The sequence below is a fragment of the Amaranthus tricolor genome, chromosome 1 (genome assembly GCF_026212465.1).
Source record: "Amaranthus tricolor cultivar Red isolate AtriRed21 chromosome 1, ASM2621246v1, whole genome shotgun sequence".
NCBI classification, from domain to species: domain Eukaryota; kingdom Viridiplantae; phylum Streptophyta; class Magnoliopsida; order Caryophyllales; family Amaranthaceae; genus Amaranthus; species Amaranthus tricolor.
Genome location: NC_080047.1, coordinates 15234610 through 15254484, shown reverse-complemented (window position 1 = coordinate 15254484; position 19875 = coordinate 15234610). Strand labels below are relative to the sequence as shown.

The window sequence follows — 19875 nt, the reverse complement described above, 5'->3', positions numbered from 1 at the left end:
CTAAAAATCTTGCATGACAAATCTATGTCAACTCAAATGTGAACAAGATAAAATCAAAGGATTGTGGTCAACTATTCATAATAGTATTCCTTCAAAATTCAAATATGAAATTAAGGATATTGAAAAACTTTAATTGAAAACATAAAGTATTTTTAGCTAAAAGATATTACAAATTTTAATTTATTTAGAAATGATCCAATATTTTTCTACACCTAATATATTACATATTACATTACATATTACATTGTAAATGATATTGAGCTAACATTACACATTCAATTATATACAAATCATATCTTCAAGAAATTATCAAGAAAATCGACATTTCATCTATAAAACTCCAAAAATCTCTGTAATGGAGGATTTAATAAATGAATTTGACATGAAAATGACTTTACAGACAAAATGAAGAGATGCAGACGAGGATTTAATGTCAATTTATATATCATAATTTTAATTCTAAGATATTCAATTTTAACTTAATGCGTTGCAATAACTCTATTTAATCTGAATACTTATCTTTAAATCAATCCTTAAAGATTATAAGTTCAAAATTGAGTTAGATGATAAAATATTTCACAAATTTACTATTAGCATATCAAATTTGAACTAAATGCTATACAATATGTCTATACAATTTGAATACTTATTTATAAAACGATAATTGAAGATTATAAGTTCAAAATTGAGTTAGATTACAAAACGTCATTGTCAGATTATATGTCATAATTTAACTATTATCGTATTCAATTTGAACTAAAATTTATACAATATCTTTATAGACTTTGAATACTTATTTTTAAAACGATAATTTAAGCTTATACGTTTAAAATTGAGTTAGATCATAAAACATTAATTATCAATTTATATGTCATAATTTAACTATTAACATATTCAATTTGGACTATTTATATATATATATATATATATATATATATATATATATATATATATATATATATATATATATATATATATATATATATATATATATATATATATTGTTGTGATTAGTGTGACTTGAGTGCACATTTGATGTGTGCATTCATGTAGTGACTCTTGGGATGGAATCCCATAAGTTTGTCATGAATAGGTGTATTAAGTTGAATCTTGATGATTGTGATTTATGATGGGGATTAAAAGTATGGATTGATGAGGTAATGAAGTATGAGTTATTCATGGGAGTTATGGGACTTAATGAAGAAGTGCAAAGGTTTAACTCTTGATGCTCCTAGGATGCTGTTTTTGACTCTTCAAGTTCTTGGAGATGTTTCATTATCATTTATTCATAGCTTTAATGTATTTAATATTACTTAGTGTGATCTCTCCTATAAATAGAGAGCTCTAATTCACATTGTAATTGGTGAAAATCAATCCACAAAAATACACCCCAAGCCAAACACTAGCCTATATCTCTTCTCTATTGTAATTCTCCATATTTGAGAGTTCTTTGAACTCCTTTTGATAATATAAGAGATACTACACATCGGAGGACGTAGCCTTAGTTGGGTGAACCTCGTTAAATCTTTGTGTCGTTTTTATTGCTTTACTTTCTCCTACAAACATCGAAATCATTGTTAGCGTAATTTGTTTGTCACTAAACTTCATACACTCGATCTTGGCAATATTGGAGTTTGAAACACATCGTTCGAACTCTAATACATCGCCGTTTTCATATATATATATATATATATATATATATATATATATATATATATATATATATATATATATATATATATATATATATATATATATATATATATATATATATATATATATATATATATAACGTGTTTAACAGATTGGCAAGGATAAACAATCTTCAATCCTAAATTATTGTAATCTTAAGCTTGAATCCTAAGAATCAGCAATCATAAGAGAGGAAGAAACAAAAATGGTAAGAATCACGAAAGGAAATAAAATGGAAAAGGGAAGAAGAGGAAGAAATGGCAAGAATCAAGAAAAGAAATAAAATTTGATTAAAAACTAAAAAAAGAGGAAAATGGAGGGAAGCAATGCCCGCGCGTGAAAATGGGCCGGCCCATATCTTCGTCTCAACTTATGACGGTCTTGTCCAAGTTTTTGTATTTATCTTTTGGATGACAATGAATCTTTTAGATTCGACCAAAAATGGTGGATTTATGACCGTTTTATAGGGTTTGGATCACAATTTTTTTTGACCCGAGGATTTAGTGTCGAAAATAATTTGACAACAGGAATCTGGGTCTTATCATTACTAGATTTAAATTCAGATCTATAGACTTATTTTTTTAATACTTTTTTATACTCCAATTCTATGTTACTTTTAAAGTTTATTCGATTGATTAATTATGTAATTGAGGTTATGATTACTTGATTATTTTTTGTTTATAAAATATATAAGTATTTGACTAATAATATATGAAATTATTTTATGCATATCAACGTTGTATAATTTTTATTTTTAGAATAAAAAAGGTAGTGTGATTAAGCTATAGCATAATGAAGCATAAGGCAATAACCATATCTTTGTGCTTATGCTTTTTTTTTTATGCATTTGCTTTTTTTTTTTTTATCAATCTTTCAAATAATATACTATATTCATTTCAATTTATTTGTAATATTAGTTTTACACTCATTTCTTATTAGATTTTGGGTTTGAGTGAATAAAATTAGTATTAGATGATTTGAATTTGCTAAAATAGATGTAATTAAATCGAATGCATAATATAAATATACTAAAGTAGACTTCTTCGAATTATACTTCATTAGGTTAGATTCTTAGGTTTCACAAGTAAAACGTTTGTGTCTAAGAAAATATTGCTATTAAATTGGGACATCTCAAAAAGAAATAAATTTCAGCTAATTTAAGAATTAAAAAGAATATGTCACATGAGATATTAACGTTTTTACAATAATCACCTACCACCTAAATATTTTATCAGAATAATTGTGTTGTGTGTTTTTAGATAATAATATAAATACAAAATTATAATATCTCACAATCTAAATATAAGGTTTTTTGTTTTAATTTTTCCAAAGGTAAAAAAGGGGAAAAAAACAACTATTAGAGCTAACATGCAACCTTCAAAGATCAATGAGGTTAGACTTTTAAGTTTAACTTTTGGATAAAAAAAACAGCCTACAAACTCTTCTATTTTTCGTGATGAATGTACATGTCAAATCCCACATCAAGAAAAGATAGAAAATGTTAACAAATATACAAGTTTTTCAACTCCAAATTATTACGGCATTTAGGAAGGTACCTAAAATCTGTGCGGGCTTAGCTCATAATGAACGATATATCATACTAATGTGGATTTACATTTTGTGTTCTAAAAAGAAAAGAAAACTTTTGAGTTTTGAAGGAATGTATTTTCTTTTGTTTGATGATAATTTTAAAAGGAAAAAGAAAGGGATTTAAAGGGGATTTAATTCCTTAACTTTAACAATAGAAAAATCTCTCTAAAATTGAAAATATTAGAAGGAAAATAAAATTTCTCTTACTCTCCCGGCCCTCGAAAACAAACAACAAAAGCTTCTTCCATTATTATCTCTCCTTCCTTTCTCTTCGCCCTCCCTTCCCCTTCGCTTTCTTTCCTACCTTTCTCTTCCCCTTTCCCTCCCCTTCTTTCTTTTTTCTCTTACATTATTATCCAAATTAAGTTTTAAAGATAAATGTTCAAATTCCATGTTAATACTTTTGAGTTTGACCTACTATATTCAAGTTAGTTTTACAAGTCAAATCAATATTTAACGATTAAAACTTAAAAAACTCGCTCATTATTATAAATTGATTTTTGTAAATTTTAGCAAAAATTATTTGCATAATGTATTTAAAATATCTATTGTAATAAAATTTTAAAAAAATAATATTGTAATATAAAAACAAACCTAAATGATCCAACATCAACTCAATCAACCATTTTAACAGAGCTAATCATAACTTGGCAATGCGAATATAGAAGGGCGAAGGTATAACAAATGAAAAAAGGCCAGACGATTCCAAAGGATTGTAAAATTGTTTTCATTGAGTCATTTTGTTCTTTTTTCATTTTATTTTTCCACTTTTTTTGGGCTTTTGTAGGGTTTTTCCAGTTATCTTATGTACAAAAAAACCCAAAGAAGAGACATCAAATACACAACGCCATTCTAAACTCGCTGATACAACGCGAATAAAGGATAGCCAATGGCAATGGCATATAAAAAGGCGGGATTGCAAGGAAATACTCGCAAAAGCCTTGGCCAACAGCTACGAAACTTCCAAACATACAAAATCCATGCCTCCTCTCTGTGGAGTAAATGCAAGCTTGCCCTCATTTTCATCTATCAAGTTAGATATAAGCTTCTCAAAATTGGGTCGCCTTTTGTATACACATTAAGCAGGTATAGGCTTATTGTCGTCCTTCACTTTTGATTTTTCTTTGGCACGGCGAAAGTCGTCTAAACTCCGAAACTCCTCTCTTAGCAACCTCTCCAACTCGGGATTTTTGTTCAAGGGTTCGTTGTTATCTCGTGCTTCCCGGTAATGATGGAATGCCCTTACCGCATTGTAAAACATTTTATGCATCAGTTTGGATAGACATAACGGAATCTTTACGGCGTAGCAAAATAAATAAGACATACCAGTACTTCTCAAGTCCGTAAAGATTGCCTTTCTTGTAGAAGTCGAGAGTGAGCTGTTCGAAATCCCCATAAAGATCATCTCTAAATTCCTTCTCCAAGCCGTAACTACAATGAAATAATAGAAGTTTAAGCATTTTAAACGAATTCGTTCTCTAATATGATTCTTGGTTCATCACAAAAGTGATTATTCATGTACCCATGAACGAGAAATCAAACAAAACTTACTAAAAATGGAAGATGATAATTTGACGTACCTGTAGAACCTGAACAAGCATTCCAGCCCATAATAGTAATTAGCGGCTGCATCCTCTAGTGCTAATTTCTGGAACTCATTGTACATTGATGGAACAAATGTATCTCTAAGAAAATACGACCAAAATCTGTAAATAGTATTCATTTCCTGCAGCAAAGTAAGTCGGACTCTCAGATTACATGATAATATGATGCAACAATATGGGCATGCAACTGCACATCCACGCTGCACAGTACTTTTTTTAAGAATAGTATGCTGATTACACGCCACAGCCTATGTGATCACTAACCAATTTTAGCATTTATAAGGATGATCAACTGCGTGATTTTTAAACCGTTTCTTTTTTTTTGTGGGGGATGTGGATCGTGGGTGGGGGGGAGGAGGGGGAGGGGATAAAGCCTCACCTCGCTGCACCCGATTCCTAACTTCTTTCGGTCATTTAGGCATCGCTTCTGGTACTTCAGGTACCTAAGTGAAATAGCAAGAATGTGAGATGAATAATTTAATTCAATGATCGAAAATCAACTGTTACTGTTATCACTTTGCCATGAAATAGACATCTAATTACTTATCTGCTATCTGGCTCTCAATCAAGAATACTAGTATAACATAAAATTACACGGGGAAATAGGGAACAAAACTTACTTCTGCTGTTTGAAGCCATTTCCCTCTAGTAACTGGTGACTTGGATGCTGAAATGGAGGGATAGACTTTGGCAAGGAGCCCACTGGAGGGCTACTTTCTGCGACATTCCCATGAGGAGAAGCACTCAATTTTGAAGACCTGAGACTGCAAAATAAAACAGATCCTAACGTTGTCACTTTTATGCATGTAATTTTTCCGACAAATAGGAAAATTTCAAAACTCAAGCAAACAAGGGCTTTAAAATATTCTTAGACATATTTGAGGCAAGCCAAAGATATCGACATAAACATACCTAGGGTTTTCAGGGGGTGTAGAACTGAAGAAAAAACCGACCGAATTACTTGGAGGACTTTCTGATATTACTCCAAAGTTGTTACGACCAACTCCATGGTTCCTGAAGTTGCTCGAGAAAAATCTCTGTTTGTGGCTTGACTGTGGCTTTACAGAGCCCTTGTTTTGTTTCCTTCTGTTATTATGATTCCCGACCTCATCACTCCCGTGACCACCAGAAAAATTTTCAGGTGACTTTATCACACCAGTAGAAGTTATAGGAGATCTAGAGCTCCCATCTTTTCCTTCGATACTAGACTTCATCTTTCTGCGATGAGACTTTTTTGCTTTGAGATCCTAAAAAGGACAACACAAGACCATTACACAGTGCTATATACTGAAAATTTATGGAAAATCATCTGTTCTATTAAAAAACGGCAAGGAACCAACAACAATTTGACTACAATGACAGAGAGCACAAACTAGTAACCACGTTACTACTTACTAGGACCAACAACAAAAACAACACATTTTCATTTGGGTCATAATAAACCTAAAACATGCCCACTAAAGAAGTGAATTAATTTGAAATGGCAATGTATGGATTTTCTTCCTATTACCGAAGAGGTGTTCATTCGGGTCATCGGGTTGATTTCGGGTCGGCTTGAAATCGTTTGTAAATCATATTTGAAGTTGGGTCAAAAAAATCGTGTTCGGTTATAATGTCAGGTAATTTTCGAGTCATCAGGTCTATTTTGAACACCTCTAGTTATTGTTCCTGTTCTCACAACTATAAAATAGCATTGAAGTGAAAAGGTAAGAGGCATAGAGCAAATTGGACTTCAGGAAATTTTAATGAAATGAATCAAAGCTCGCCAAGCATTGCCAATGCAACTTCACCAAAACTTACAGACACCTAACCGATAATAATTTGTAAGTCAAAATAGACCAATGCAAAGACAAAAGTATAGATTTGGCGTGAGAACCTGCTCATAGAAGTAAAGACCCTCATCGATTGCAGATGCAAGCTCCTTTGAAATGGTATTGAGCTTCTGAGCTTTATTTCCAGCTCCAAGGACACTACTATTCTGCAAGTTAATTAATGCTCAATATTCAAAGCTTACTCCACAGTTAAAACTGAACACTTAAAAAAAAAAGACCTGATTCATCAAAATGCATACATGATACAGTTTACGCTTACTAAACCCTATGAAATATTCCCTCTGTCCCCCTGAATTTGCACCACTTTCCATTTTAGTTTGTCCTTCTGATTTTGCACTATTTTCTTTTTTGGCAAAGGTCCCTCTATCCTTTTTAATCTCATGCACAACCTTATTCTCTGTCTCTATCTTAACCACTTATTTTTTCATCTAGTTCTTTTTTGTCTAATTTTTCAATTCAATTCCCCTTTCCACTAAATTTCTCCCAAAATGCAACAAGTGCATTCTAAGGAGGAAGCATGTAAATATTGAGAAATATATAAAACTACTACAAGAGTACATTATGATAAGCGACTATATATTATAGCATTGACTAACCATAGTTTTTTTTAGAAAAATATTAAAAATAAACAAACAGTTTCATAAAGGATTTAGAAATAACAATATATAATCCTTCCGTTCTCTAATGTTCTTCCCATTTGGAATATTCCACCTTAAGGAGAGAGAAAATTGATTAATGTTTTTGACACATTTAGAAGATAAAATATATTCATGTGAGAACTCGTTAGATTCGTCTTAATGTATACTTTTTTATTAAGTATTTTTATAATTTTTATTATGTATTTTTATAATTTTTTATAACGAAGGGAGTAGTCACTAATTCCCTTCTAAAAGCTTTTGTTTTATTGTTTATACAGGTTTCTTCCTCCATCCATACTCACTGGGGCAAAAATTTTCAATTATTTGATTCTGGATTATAATGAACTATATTAAAATAATTTATAAATTTATAAAAAAATGTGTGTTTTTTATTTATGTGAAATTGCACATGTATTTGTTACCAAGCGTAAATCGGAAACATCCTTGTAGTTATCATAAATAAGGATAAGGTTGCATACATTCGACCATCCAAAATCCAAGCCCTGCCTAATTGGGAGCCACTAATGGCATTGGAGAAATAGAATGCAATGTAAGCATGTTCCATTCTATTTCCAAATCTATTATCATGTAAAATATATAGCTAACATATTACAATTTTAGACAAGGAATTGCCTAATAACTCTTCAAATGCACAACAACAAGAGGAGTGGAAATGAAGAGAAAAGTTATGAGCTACCTCCTAAGAGTATATCTTAGGGTGGAAATCATTTTCTCTTAACCAATGTTGCCTAATTCATTTTAACTCTCCTCTAATGATCTCTAATATTCAGTTTTTATTCTAGAGCTTTTATGATAAGGCCGTTGAATCATTTTAGGTTCGATTATTTTTCCATTCCTCATTCTTGGTTGTGGATAATTGTATAACAGCTGGATTAAATATTTCAAATGGAATTGTGGAAGAGATAATGAAGATGCATAAAAAAACTTCCACCAAAGAGCAGACATTGAATAAGTTGAAGCAACAAGAACTTAGGGAAAAAATCATTGAAAGAGAAAATCTTTAAATCGGAAGACTTTGTTAAGTAAACCAAAGGCCAAGAAATACTAGAAGAAATTTTCTTTGTGTAATAAGAGATGCAAAAAGCTACAATTAGTTCACTTAAAAAAAAAGAAAAGAAAAGAAAAGAGAGAAACTTTGAAACTACTTGATCTTGAAGGTGCACAACATTTGTTCAATGAAAGAGTTTATGAATGTGATTCTCCCTGTTCTTATTTTGGTAACTCTTTTAATGTCGTAGAGAAAAAAATTTGAAAGTTAAGCAAGAAAAGAGTAACCAAAATAAGAAACAAGTTTTTTTAAACACTGCAAGTCGTTGTTAAGCAAACAAAAGGGATTGTAAGAGAAATTCAGGCAACGCTTGGAGCTTTCGGCGAGGTATATGGTTTTAGGGGAGGCAAACAAGCAAGTACACAAAGATCTTAATTTCAAAGGCATGAAATGCCCTAAGGCGCTAAGGGACTCAAAGCATAGGTTATAGGCGCCTTTCTTGGAGGTGAGATACCTCAAAAATAATAAAATAAAATAAAATAAAATAAAATCCCATAAAATAACTAAAAATAAAACCTACAAGATAAACATGAAAAGAAAACAAAATAAAGGAGAAGAGAATACAAAACATAGTCTAGGCTTCTTCAGAAGCTAAAACTGAAAGGTGCTTTAAGGCACTTTACTAAGTTCTATAAGGAGATTTGAGGCGCTCACCATAAGGAATCGCCTTGCGAAGCTTTATCAAGCCCGCCTAAGGTGCTCACATCTAGCATGTCCAGGCAAGCTTTTTCAAACTAAGACGACGATTGAATGTAGAAGACTTGTTAAGATGACAAAGCTTTTTGACAAGTTAAAAGAATTTTCTAGTATAATGTTTTTGCTTTACGTTCATAAAAGGGCCCATTTTATAGAATTCAATCTTTTGTGACCATGAAAAAGTGAAAAAGTTAATAGTCAAGTGCACAAACATATAGTAGAATTTGTCAAACCTAGACCTAAACACGGGCTCGAAAGAATTTGAACTGAAACACAAGCATGTGGAGATTCAAAATTCGACCCGTTGTGAGATTCAAAGCAAATGTTCTATTGATAATCAGATTGAATCCGAAACTAGTGGAGTCCAACCTAGGTCTAATCACCATCTCCATTTATTGTGCTCGTAGATTGCAACAATAGAAATTCTTTTAATTTTCTATAAAACTTTACTTCCAAATTAAGACAAAAATCAAAAATAAAAAAAAATAGTGTGAAAACATTCAAAAAAATTTGATTGCAAATTTGTAATAAATATACCTTCTGGTTCAACACCTTATTCAAAAAAGTTGCATACTTGATCCTTGCATTACTTCACTATCCCAATCCCATTAAGAGGCACCAACTAGGTTGTACGCAACTTTACCCTTGTTAGTGATAATAAAGAGGTTTATTTCTTATTGATTTTGGTATCAAGCAATATAGTCCACTATGACTCAAGACCAAAGAATTATGCATCTTTGGCCCCATCAAAAAGGGACCATTTGAGCAAAAAATTCCTTGATCATTTAAGCATAAAAGATTCAAGAATTAACAATGTTAAAATAATACCAAGACTTGGCATTACCAAAAATGACCATAAAATATCAGATTCATAAATTGAAACAATTCTAAATTCTAAGCTTCTGTTCCAAATAGAATTGAACAAAAAACTTCAAATTTCTTGAATAATTCTTGAACTAAAATTTCTAAAATAAGAGTACAATGTCTTTTCAAGGACACTTTTTGTTGTGAAAATGACTAGTTTACGCCATGTTAACACTATACCAACCCAAATTAGAACACTTATACTCATACTCATGTATACTTATTTGCGCGCCTAAAGTAAATGATGCAATAAAAGATAAAGCATTAAAATTATGTGTTTAGGACCTATACTTCATTATCTTAAGCTAATCTCCCTAAAAGCGAAGCCTAATGTTTGCCACAAAAAAACTACAAAACTGAATGCAAATCTAATTCATCAAATTAAGGCACCAAGCCACATAAACCTTTAAATGGAATCAAATAAGTCCATAGCTTCATTTAAAGAAACATGTCTATGAAACTAATATGATTTCAAGAGATCATGCAACTAAGGAAAAGAACATAAATTATATCCAAAATGAAACAATGGTCATATTACCATACCTGAGTGACAATTACAAGTCTCTCAAGATCCTGATCATTTATCAGCATCTCGTCATCTTCGTCCTCAATCCTTTGAGCATTTAAACCCACACGCAAGGTATACAAACACAAGTTAAACACGGGTATTACTATGACAGGTTATTTGTCCTTATCAAAAGAAAAAAACAAGTTGTTTAAAAAAATAACAAGATAATAAATAGGATACATAGAAAATAATTTACATGTAGGAATGAGAGCCAATTATTTCTTGATGATATACTTTGGGTAGTAAATATTATTGCATATGAACCAAAACAAATTTAACTATTTCAAACAAAAGAAGAAAACATGGGAAAGTCAATCACTTGGAACTAGCTTCTTTATTATTGTAGGGTGAGGTTTAGACTAATGGATCTAGCCTCTTTATTATAACAATGGCAATTGGATCATCCCTTCTTGACAAAGCAAATCTATCAATTTCATGCCTTTGAGGTTTTAAAGTATTTTTCAACATTTAAATATTTGAATTTCAACAATTCTGACTTTTCAAAGGATACATACGAAATAAAGAACTTTGGGGATTTGTTTATACTTACAAGCATATGATTTGATATTCATTTATAGATGTAAAGCATTTACAGAGAAGCCAACCACATTACATTATTCAACGTCACTCTGCCTATGCAACATTAGAAATTTTCGTGATTCCTGTTGACCCTTGATTACTACTTCACATATATAAGTTCATTCAATTGACCTTATCCTTGTGAGTAAATAACCCTTGTAATAACATATAAGTTCATTCGATTGACCCTACATAGCACAAATCATATTCGCCGACACAAAAATAAGTTCGCATGATTTAGTCATTATAATATAAAATCCACTATATTCTAAAACCAAAGAAATACTTCCTCCGTTCTTTTTTTGTTTGTCCACTTTAAATTTGTCACTTTAAGAGAGAGAAATTTAAATTAGATTTTTAAGTATATATTGAAGATAAAATATATTCATGTGAGATCTTGTTAGATTTGTCTTGATGTAAACCTTTTTAATGTATAATTTTTATAATTTTTTATGATGCGTGCTTAGAGATATTAAGGCTTAAAATTTGCTAAAAAATGCGTGCAAAAGGTAAAGTGGACAAATAAAAAGGGACGGAGGAAGTATAAAATTCTTTGGCTCAATTGAAATAAAAAAATTAAAATATATGGTAGTATAATTGTAATGGATATCAAATATGAAAGGACATGTGATAATGTCCCCATACACTTGGATTAAGGCTTTGTCATTTATGGTGTATTTAATGTCACAGTGTGATCCACTGAAAAACATGAAGACTAAGACATAACTTTTAGTATCACGAAAATCTAGCACAATAGTTACAAAGACCATGGTATGATTGGTTTCTTAAAGTGTTGTGTGCTTCAAATCAATAAGAAATGTTTTATCAACAAATACATTAAATTCCAATTTGCATATTGCCAATCAGCACCCATTAGGTTATATGCATAGACCTTATAAAAATAGTGTTGTTAAAGTTGGTGTCTTAAAGCCATCATCGAAATCAAAACAAAACAACCAACTTAACAAACGAGCCTACATAAAAAAAACTCATCTAGAGCTCTATTATGCGTACCCCAATCAATACTTTACCATAGATGGCATAAAAGCAAAGTTTGCTGCATGAACGAATAATATATCCGAAATTTAATTGTGCAGTAAAACAATTTGTTCTTTTATTAATTTGTAACGATTTTTAGCTACTCATCCAACCCCATTTCTTCAGTTTTAAAACATATGCATTCAAGTGGTGCAAAAAACAAAGGGAAACTTGAAATGCTACCTAAGTTAAATTGAGATTGATTCATCACAAAACATAAAAAAGTAATTATTATTGATGATGCTTCTATATAAATAATGCAAGATGTTCCCATATCTAATTTATTACTTACCTCCTATTTCAATCAAATGTCTCATTTGGTTTTGCACATTTATCGATGCATTATTTCAATCCTAAATAGCTCTATTGTGCTTGATTAAAAGTTATAATAAGTTCATATTAATATAATTTACATTGGAAGAGTCTACTTGACTATGTTTTAATTCACAGATTGAGAACAAAATACAAACTAAGAGTGATTGGTTAATAGAGCCAAAAAAAAATGGAACATTTGATAAAAATACAAGGTAGTTCTCTGTTTCTAAATGATCTTCCCACTTACTATAAAATGCACTTCTACAAGTTCTTCCCACTTAAAATCATTCAATCTATATATACCAAATTAACCTTAATCATCCATATGTAATAATTTCTAATACTTATGGTCTCCATATATTTCTCATTAACTTTATTTTACTTTTTTTAATGCTTATGGTCTCTACATTGGGGTAAGAGAATGTGCATGCAGTCTATACATTTCTCACTAACGTTCTGTAAATATTTTTAATTGTTTATGGTCTCCATACTTTTCTACTAACTTAATCATTTAATAAATTAACATCTCCGAGATCTGTTTCATTGCTACCCATACACAAGATTATTCAATGTTCTTTTCTTATTTTTTTAATTTCTCCAATATTTCCTTGTCATCAATTAGAAACACGAGAAGTACCTTTTAAGAACATTTGGAAGAAAGTAACTTCAAAAAGTTTATTTGAAAAAAAATAACTTTTAAAGAAAACATATTGCAAAAAAGTACCTTATCACCAGAATCCTGCATTAACTACATGAAATACATATGTAACTTTTATTAACACGACTTTCATCTTAACATTCTTTTTTTCTTTTTTTCCAATCAAACTACTTTTTCTCGCCTCTATTACACTTAAACTACTTTCCAACTCCTTTTATCTGTTTGCTAGACTCAAGGTCGGTCTTGACATTGTCTAGTCGTTGCAAAAATAATGAACAATAACCATCTATAAAAAAAGTTTAGTTCTAAAGGAGCAATTATGAAATAAAAGATATGGAATTGAGTTAGTCGATGTAAAGATAAAAAATATTCATTTTTCTTCTTGAGGTTCTAGTTTTATTCCATCCCTAAGCCTCCCCGTTGCCTCCTATCATCAGTGGTCCCTCCTTGCCTCAGGCCCTAGGGTGCTAGGGTGACAGCACCTAGGGCTTACCCATTCCTCATGGACTAGCTAGACTATGCAAACTCACGAAAGATGCAACTCCGTTAAAAGAAGTTTGAAGTTGGAATTGGTACATTCCCTCAGCAATTAAGCACAAGGTAACACTCGAACATTAGAAAATAAAACATTTTAAAATTGAAATTTGAAATCCAACAAATAAAAAAAAAACAAATGAGGCGAACTTGTATTATTTGTGCTTTAACCATAAAATTTATCACTTAAACTGTTAAACCTGATTATGCAACAAATACAGCAACCAAACCAAATAGAAGGTGTATTTTAGTTAAACTTTTAGATGTTAGAACGACTTAAAATAAGTGACCTTTCCGCTTTTTAGTACTTTTTGCCATGAAGGCAATGTTGTACATTGTTCACCCAAAAAAAAAAGGTGAAATGTGAGAAGAAAAATGAAGAGTCAAATTAAAAAATATGATGAGCTTTGCTTCCTAATTTGTTGTCTGTAGCAGAAAATGTATCCTTTTTGAAAAGAATTCAAAATCCAATATACTCTCAAATATTTGAGATATATATTTGCAATAAGAAACACAATCAAATCCAGCTACTAATAAGAGCATTGCTTTCACAGATTTCAAAAAGTTGTACAAAGAGTTGCATATCAATAACAGGAATTAAGAGATATTAAAGAGCTTTGGGTAAATACAAGAAATAATACCTTTTAAGTGAATTATGAAGACCTGCGTTTTCCATTTTTCCCTCCATTTCTAGCTCTTCATCAAGCATGAAAGTACCAGAAAAATCAGATGACAAGTCATCAAGATTCACATTAGATTCACGTTGTTCTTCCACACCATCAGCTATACGAGAAACTCTTGTAAAAGTGTGTCCTTTAAAATGATCATTGGTGGGAAAACTATTTCTCACATCGACCGAAGAGATGCTTGTTTTGGACCTCGATTTTTCATATAATGCTTTTTCATTAACCAGAGCTTGTTTATCACTATCATGTACAGTCTTTTGACTGCTATCTACACTTTTAGGTTCAAGGTCATTTCTGGATACCTCTTTTAAATCATCACTAGCTGATGAGTATATAGCAGCTCTTTCAGTTGATACATCCTTCCTAACTTCATTAAGCACATTATTCTCCACATCAATGCTCTCTGTGCTTGTAGCTTGGTCCATGGACATCTGAACTTTTGCAGGAAATGCACGCTCTGGAGCAATATATTTTGACCAGTTGTCATGTTTTCTAACCCTATCACCCTGTTTAAGGTAAGTCATGTGAGACACAAAAATGCATGTTAATGAAAAGATGGAACACTCAAGAAGAAAATATACAAACATTGATTTTATAATGAATTAAATGTACTTGACCTGCACTTCTACGGCTCTAGAACTCTGAAGTGCATTTAGAATAAATGGTATGTCTGTACTCATTCTTTTGACCTACCAAGGAAGATAAAACAACAAAAGTCAGTATCCTTTGCCTTTTTTAGTTGATAGTTCATTAAGTAAAATAGCCACGTCAATTCTAGTAAGCAGATGAATGCTACCAAATACAACAATCAGATAATCTGAATTAACATTATGGAAACAACCAGAACAAGATTTGCAATATATTACCCTTTTAAAATCAGCAATTACAGATATTGGAACCCATCCTTGGTCGTCCATTTGAGAAATCAAGTAATGGTCGCTGTGCAAATTCTCATCACTGTCAAGGCAAACATAAATCAAAGGTATGAAATAAATTAATAAATCCTTAGTCAAGGAGAAAATTCAGAAAGTGACACTATATGAAGGATAGACTCATTAGATCACAAAACAGAAAAGGTGCTTAAAAATTAGACGAACAGATTTGATGTAAAGTGTATGCTCCACTAAATCATTGAGAGAAAATACCTAATGCTAAAAAAATTGGCAACTATGCCATGACCACAACCCCTATGACCTTCGACCCCCAAAACCCCACAAAACCCTCCCTCTCCCTATAACACATTACTTCTACATAAGAAAATGGGTGGCAAGTATGCAAAGCGCTGTCTAAAAAGCTGACACAAAATGTCCTTATAGATCAAAGCTATATAGTCTTATCACAAACAAGAAGACAGGCAAGATACCAACCATTGGAAACAATTTATCCCTATAATGTATCAAGACAGTAAGGTCAAAGTACATGCTCTTCTTAAACCACTTCTACCGTGATGCATATGAGGATATGTCCAAAAACACAACCAATATGAATCACCTGAAATAGTACTCAATCTGCTTTACTATGCTATCACTCAGTGCTAGTATCTCGGGTGGCATCGGTGCCATAGGACTCGGAGGATGTGGAACGAAGCGTGGGGGGTATGGTACTCTCATAGAACCGGGCGGAGCAGGAGAGATATAATATATTGATGCACCACCTATAACACAAGTTAAACAATAATATGTCAATAATTAATGACTACGTACATCATGCAGCAAAGGGGGACAATAAATTGTACATCTAAGCTAATTAAGTGAGCCATGAGAGCCACAAAAGACACATGTCAATAAAATAACATTAGAAACAACACTCCCTATTTTACACCTAAAATTCCAAGGTAAAAATTTGAAAGCTTCGACCATGACTATTTATACTACATACAAAACTAATTTATCACACGAGATCTCATTAAGTTTGCTCTATAGTTTGTTCCAAAAAATGTAACTTCATAATATAAGGGAGAAAATTTGTACACAATGAGAACACATACTAGGCCATTTCAACTTATAATGTGAATGGAATGAGGCAAATAACATGAGAAAATTAATTAAATTAACTCTATAAAGAAAATAAGACAATGCATCATAAAGAAACCTTAAAAGATTATAACTTCCAAGATTAGAAGCTTTACCTGGGAAGCTTGGTCCACCTACAAATGGTGGAGTTGGCGCAATAAAAGAAGGTTGAGCATAAACCCTAGGCATAGCATGTGGAATCATACCATCTCTAGGACCAAATGCGCGTGGGTAATTCCACAAAGGATATGGTTGAGCATCAGCGGTGTCAGGAACGTTAGGTCTTCTACTGGAGCTAGTAGGACCACTCACATTAGCGTCTCCGCGTGGAGATCTACTAGCATCAATACAATGACTTGATGTCACCATACCTTGCGTTGGAGTCTCATTACTCGGCTGGGATATTTGATTCTCAGCCCCTGGGAAAAGGGGTGGAATTGGCTGGTAACCATAACCTGGAAGTGGAACAGGAGAAGGAACCATAGGAGAAAAAACATGTGGTGGCATTGGGTGATAATATGGTACATGATGACCAGGAAAAGGAGGCACAATATTTGGGTTACGCTTCGGTCCATTTCTAAAATGGCGATTTTGCCCATGCTTATGAGAAGAATTAGAAGCTTTATGCTGCCAAGCTGAGCCCTGCATATCAGAATAAACATATTAGAAATTTGCCCATATAACATTTGTATATCTTAATATCATACAATAATTTTGAGTATATATTTCAATCACATAAGTATTACCAAAACATAGAGCCAAAAGCCCACAACATGATATCAACAAGTATAATATATCATAATAGCATCTCTACGCAGCAAGCAACATCCATACAAAAAAATTAGAGTCAAACAGAACAGAAAAGAATTAGCTAGAACCTAGATATCATTCCTTAGCATACAATATAACATATATGGAGTGACATAGCCACCGTTTCTAGAACAAGAAAGTTTTCCAGGTAAAATATCTATCCATGCGGACAAAATTTTTTGGGAAATTCCATGTGGTAACCCTGAAGTTTCGCTTGTTCCAAGTGCAAGACAAACATTTTTTTAAATCCACGTGTTTACCTTGACATTCCAACTTTTCCACGTGGTAGACAAAAGGGAAATTTTTTTATTAACTTTACGCTATATTTACCCAATGTAATGACATTTTTTTCTTCAAAGAACAAACGTCGTGATAAACCTAATTAACCACATATTTCGAAATCCAATCGAAATAAGTACTTAATTTAACCAAAAATAAAACATTTTGTTTACCACATGGAAATATTGAAAGTTTAAGGTCACCACGCGAATTTAAAAAAACATTTGTGGAAAAGCCAAAAACTCTAGGTCGCCACATGGTATTTCCCAAATTTTTTTCTATGCTCAAGACTGTCACTACAACATAATGCATAATATTCTTATTATTGATGATTCCTTCAAAGTTAAATGTGTTAACAGAGAAGTATCAGTTCATATACAAGGTGGAGATGGTCGTAAAGTGACATTTGTGTTTTGGATCGATAAAAGGCTTATACATAGAAAATAAACTTAAATCTTGGCTTTTGGAAATCTTTCCCAATGATCAAATTAGTGTGATGATACCAAACTCATCTCCCATCATTGTAAGGCAAGACCACTTGAAGGTGATAGTACATGTAACACTATGTTTGAATAACATTTTTGGAAGGAAAGGATGGGACGGAACGGGTAAGGAAGGAAAAGGTGGGAATGGGAGATTGATGTGTTTTCCTTCCAAATCTTTCCAATGTCGAAATGATTTGCTTGGTCAAAAATGTGAAGGATTTCTTACCTCCATTTCCCTCCCTTTCCTTTCCATTCATTTCGTCATATCTAAACATAGTATAAGAATTTTCTAATCTAATGCAATAAAAAAAGACACAATCAACACCAAATTTGCACATGATTTTAAATTCTTATTATGATAATTAGAAATTATTTACGATTCACTTCTTCTAGTAATGCCACTATGTACTAAGGAGCTGATTTTTGAGTAAAAGAACAACTTGATTAAAAATAAAAAAATAAATAAAATAAAATAAAAATAAAAACATAAGAATTCACCATCAAAAATATCCATTCACAATCATCCATCCAAGCATAAAATCCTTTCAAGATCTTAAAAATCAACCATTGGGACAAGAATTGATAATCTAAAATGCCCAATATAATCACAATTATTTAAAAAATAAGACAGACAAGTGAGCGACCTGCCCATTATTGGAAGGGGATTGGAGGCCAGAATTAGCTCCCTCAGAAGCTGCCAATTGAGAAGGTGAGTCAGGCATCTTAGAGCGCTGAGTATCGGAAAGAGCAGGCCAAGCTTCAGTGCCCATAAGAGGAGTATCAGTATCATTATCAATATCAGCTGACTTATCAATTGGACTTTTCCAAGGTGATTTAGGGCCATTATTTCCGCCATTAACACCCTCATTATTTTGTTTACGATCATCTCCACCTTCATTGTCAGCCATAGCCATTACACAAAATGATACTCAGAAGTAAATTAAACCCTTATAGATGAACCCAATAAATATAAAAAATAAATAAAAAGGAAAGATTCCTTTTTATTTGGTCTTCGTTGGATTATTAATTTACAAAATTGAATAATAATAACCCACTTCAAATGAAGGTGTTGCAGCACAGAAGAAGAAGAATAACATTAATAAAAAGCTTCATTGATCAAAAACAATGGCGACGTGGATTGGGTAAGTTGTGATCATAGTCAAACAAGAATAACAGTAAGGATAGAATTTAGGAAGGAGAGAGTGGGGATAGCTGCAGAAAGCAAGGGAGAGAAAGAGGGGTGTTATGGTGACGGGTGACTGATGTGGGGTTGGACTGAGAAACAAGGAGAAGGGTTTTGTGCAAGATTAGGGTTTTCTTACATGCTACATGAGAGGAGATACGAACTTAATTTAAAACTTTTTGAAAATATTGCAACTTTGCAAAATTGAGATCAAAATTGATACCAATATATGACACATTATTATAAGAATATTCAAAATTATAAGTACTCAAATATAGTGTGAATATTTAATAAAAAAAATTGTAATACATATTATGTACTTTCTTCGTTTTTGAAATACTTATTGTATTATAGCTGTTAATTATTCATCGTTCAAACTTATTTTATGTATTGCGGCTAATTTGTAAGAAAAAATATAGCCAAGTGGGATCATGTTTGAATCATCTAATTGCATATTTTCATAATATTAACTATTTTTAATTTTTAGTTATGCATAATTCAATGTATAAATGATTAAAATAATGTTTTGGGTTCTATAAATAGTCAAATGTAGTAAGTATAATGGAACAGAAGAAGTAGAAAAATTTGTAATAATCTTAACTATTACTCATTAAATCAAAATACTTCAACTATTATTTAACCCTATATACCCCAAAAATTGGGATACTTAACCTTGCAAACCCCTAACTATTGCTAGAGGTGTTTAAAACAGACCGATGACCCAAAGTTTACCCAACCTTGTA

The 19875-nt window shown here is 31.8% G+C and overlaps 1 protein-coding gene across 1 annotated transcript; it reads right to left on the bottom strand.

Moving 5' to 3' along the window:
• Nucleotides 1–3985: 3985 nt before the first annotated feature.
• On the bottom strand, nt 3986–19328 carry LOC130805565 (la-related protein 1A). The gene is made up of 14 exons (XM_057670345.1): nt 18594–19328; nt 16492–17017; nt 15855–16017; nt 15230–15320; nt 14981–15052; nt 14319–14869; nt 10529–10598; nt 6763–6864; nt 5799–6133; nt 5507–5650; nt 5266–5329; nt 4863–5008; nt 4609–4713; nt 3986–4523 (listed from the first exon to the last, which is right to left on the bottom strand). Exons 1-14 carry the CDS (start codon nt 18861–18863, stop codon nt 4361–4363), a joined length of 2802 nt encoding a protein of 933 aa, XP_057526328.1. The 5' UTR covers nt 18864–19328; the 3' UTR covers nt 3986–4360.
• Nucleotides 19329–19875: the final 547 nt, after the last annotated feature.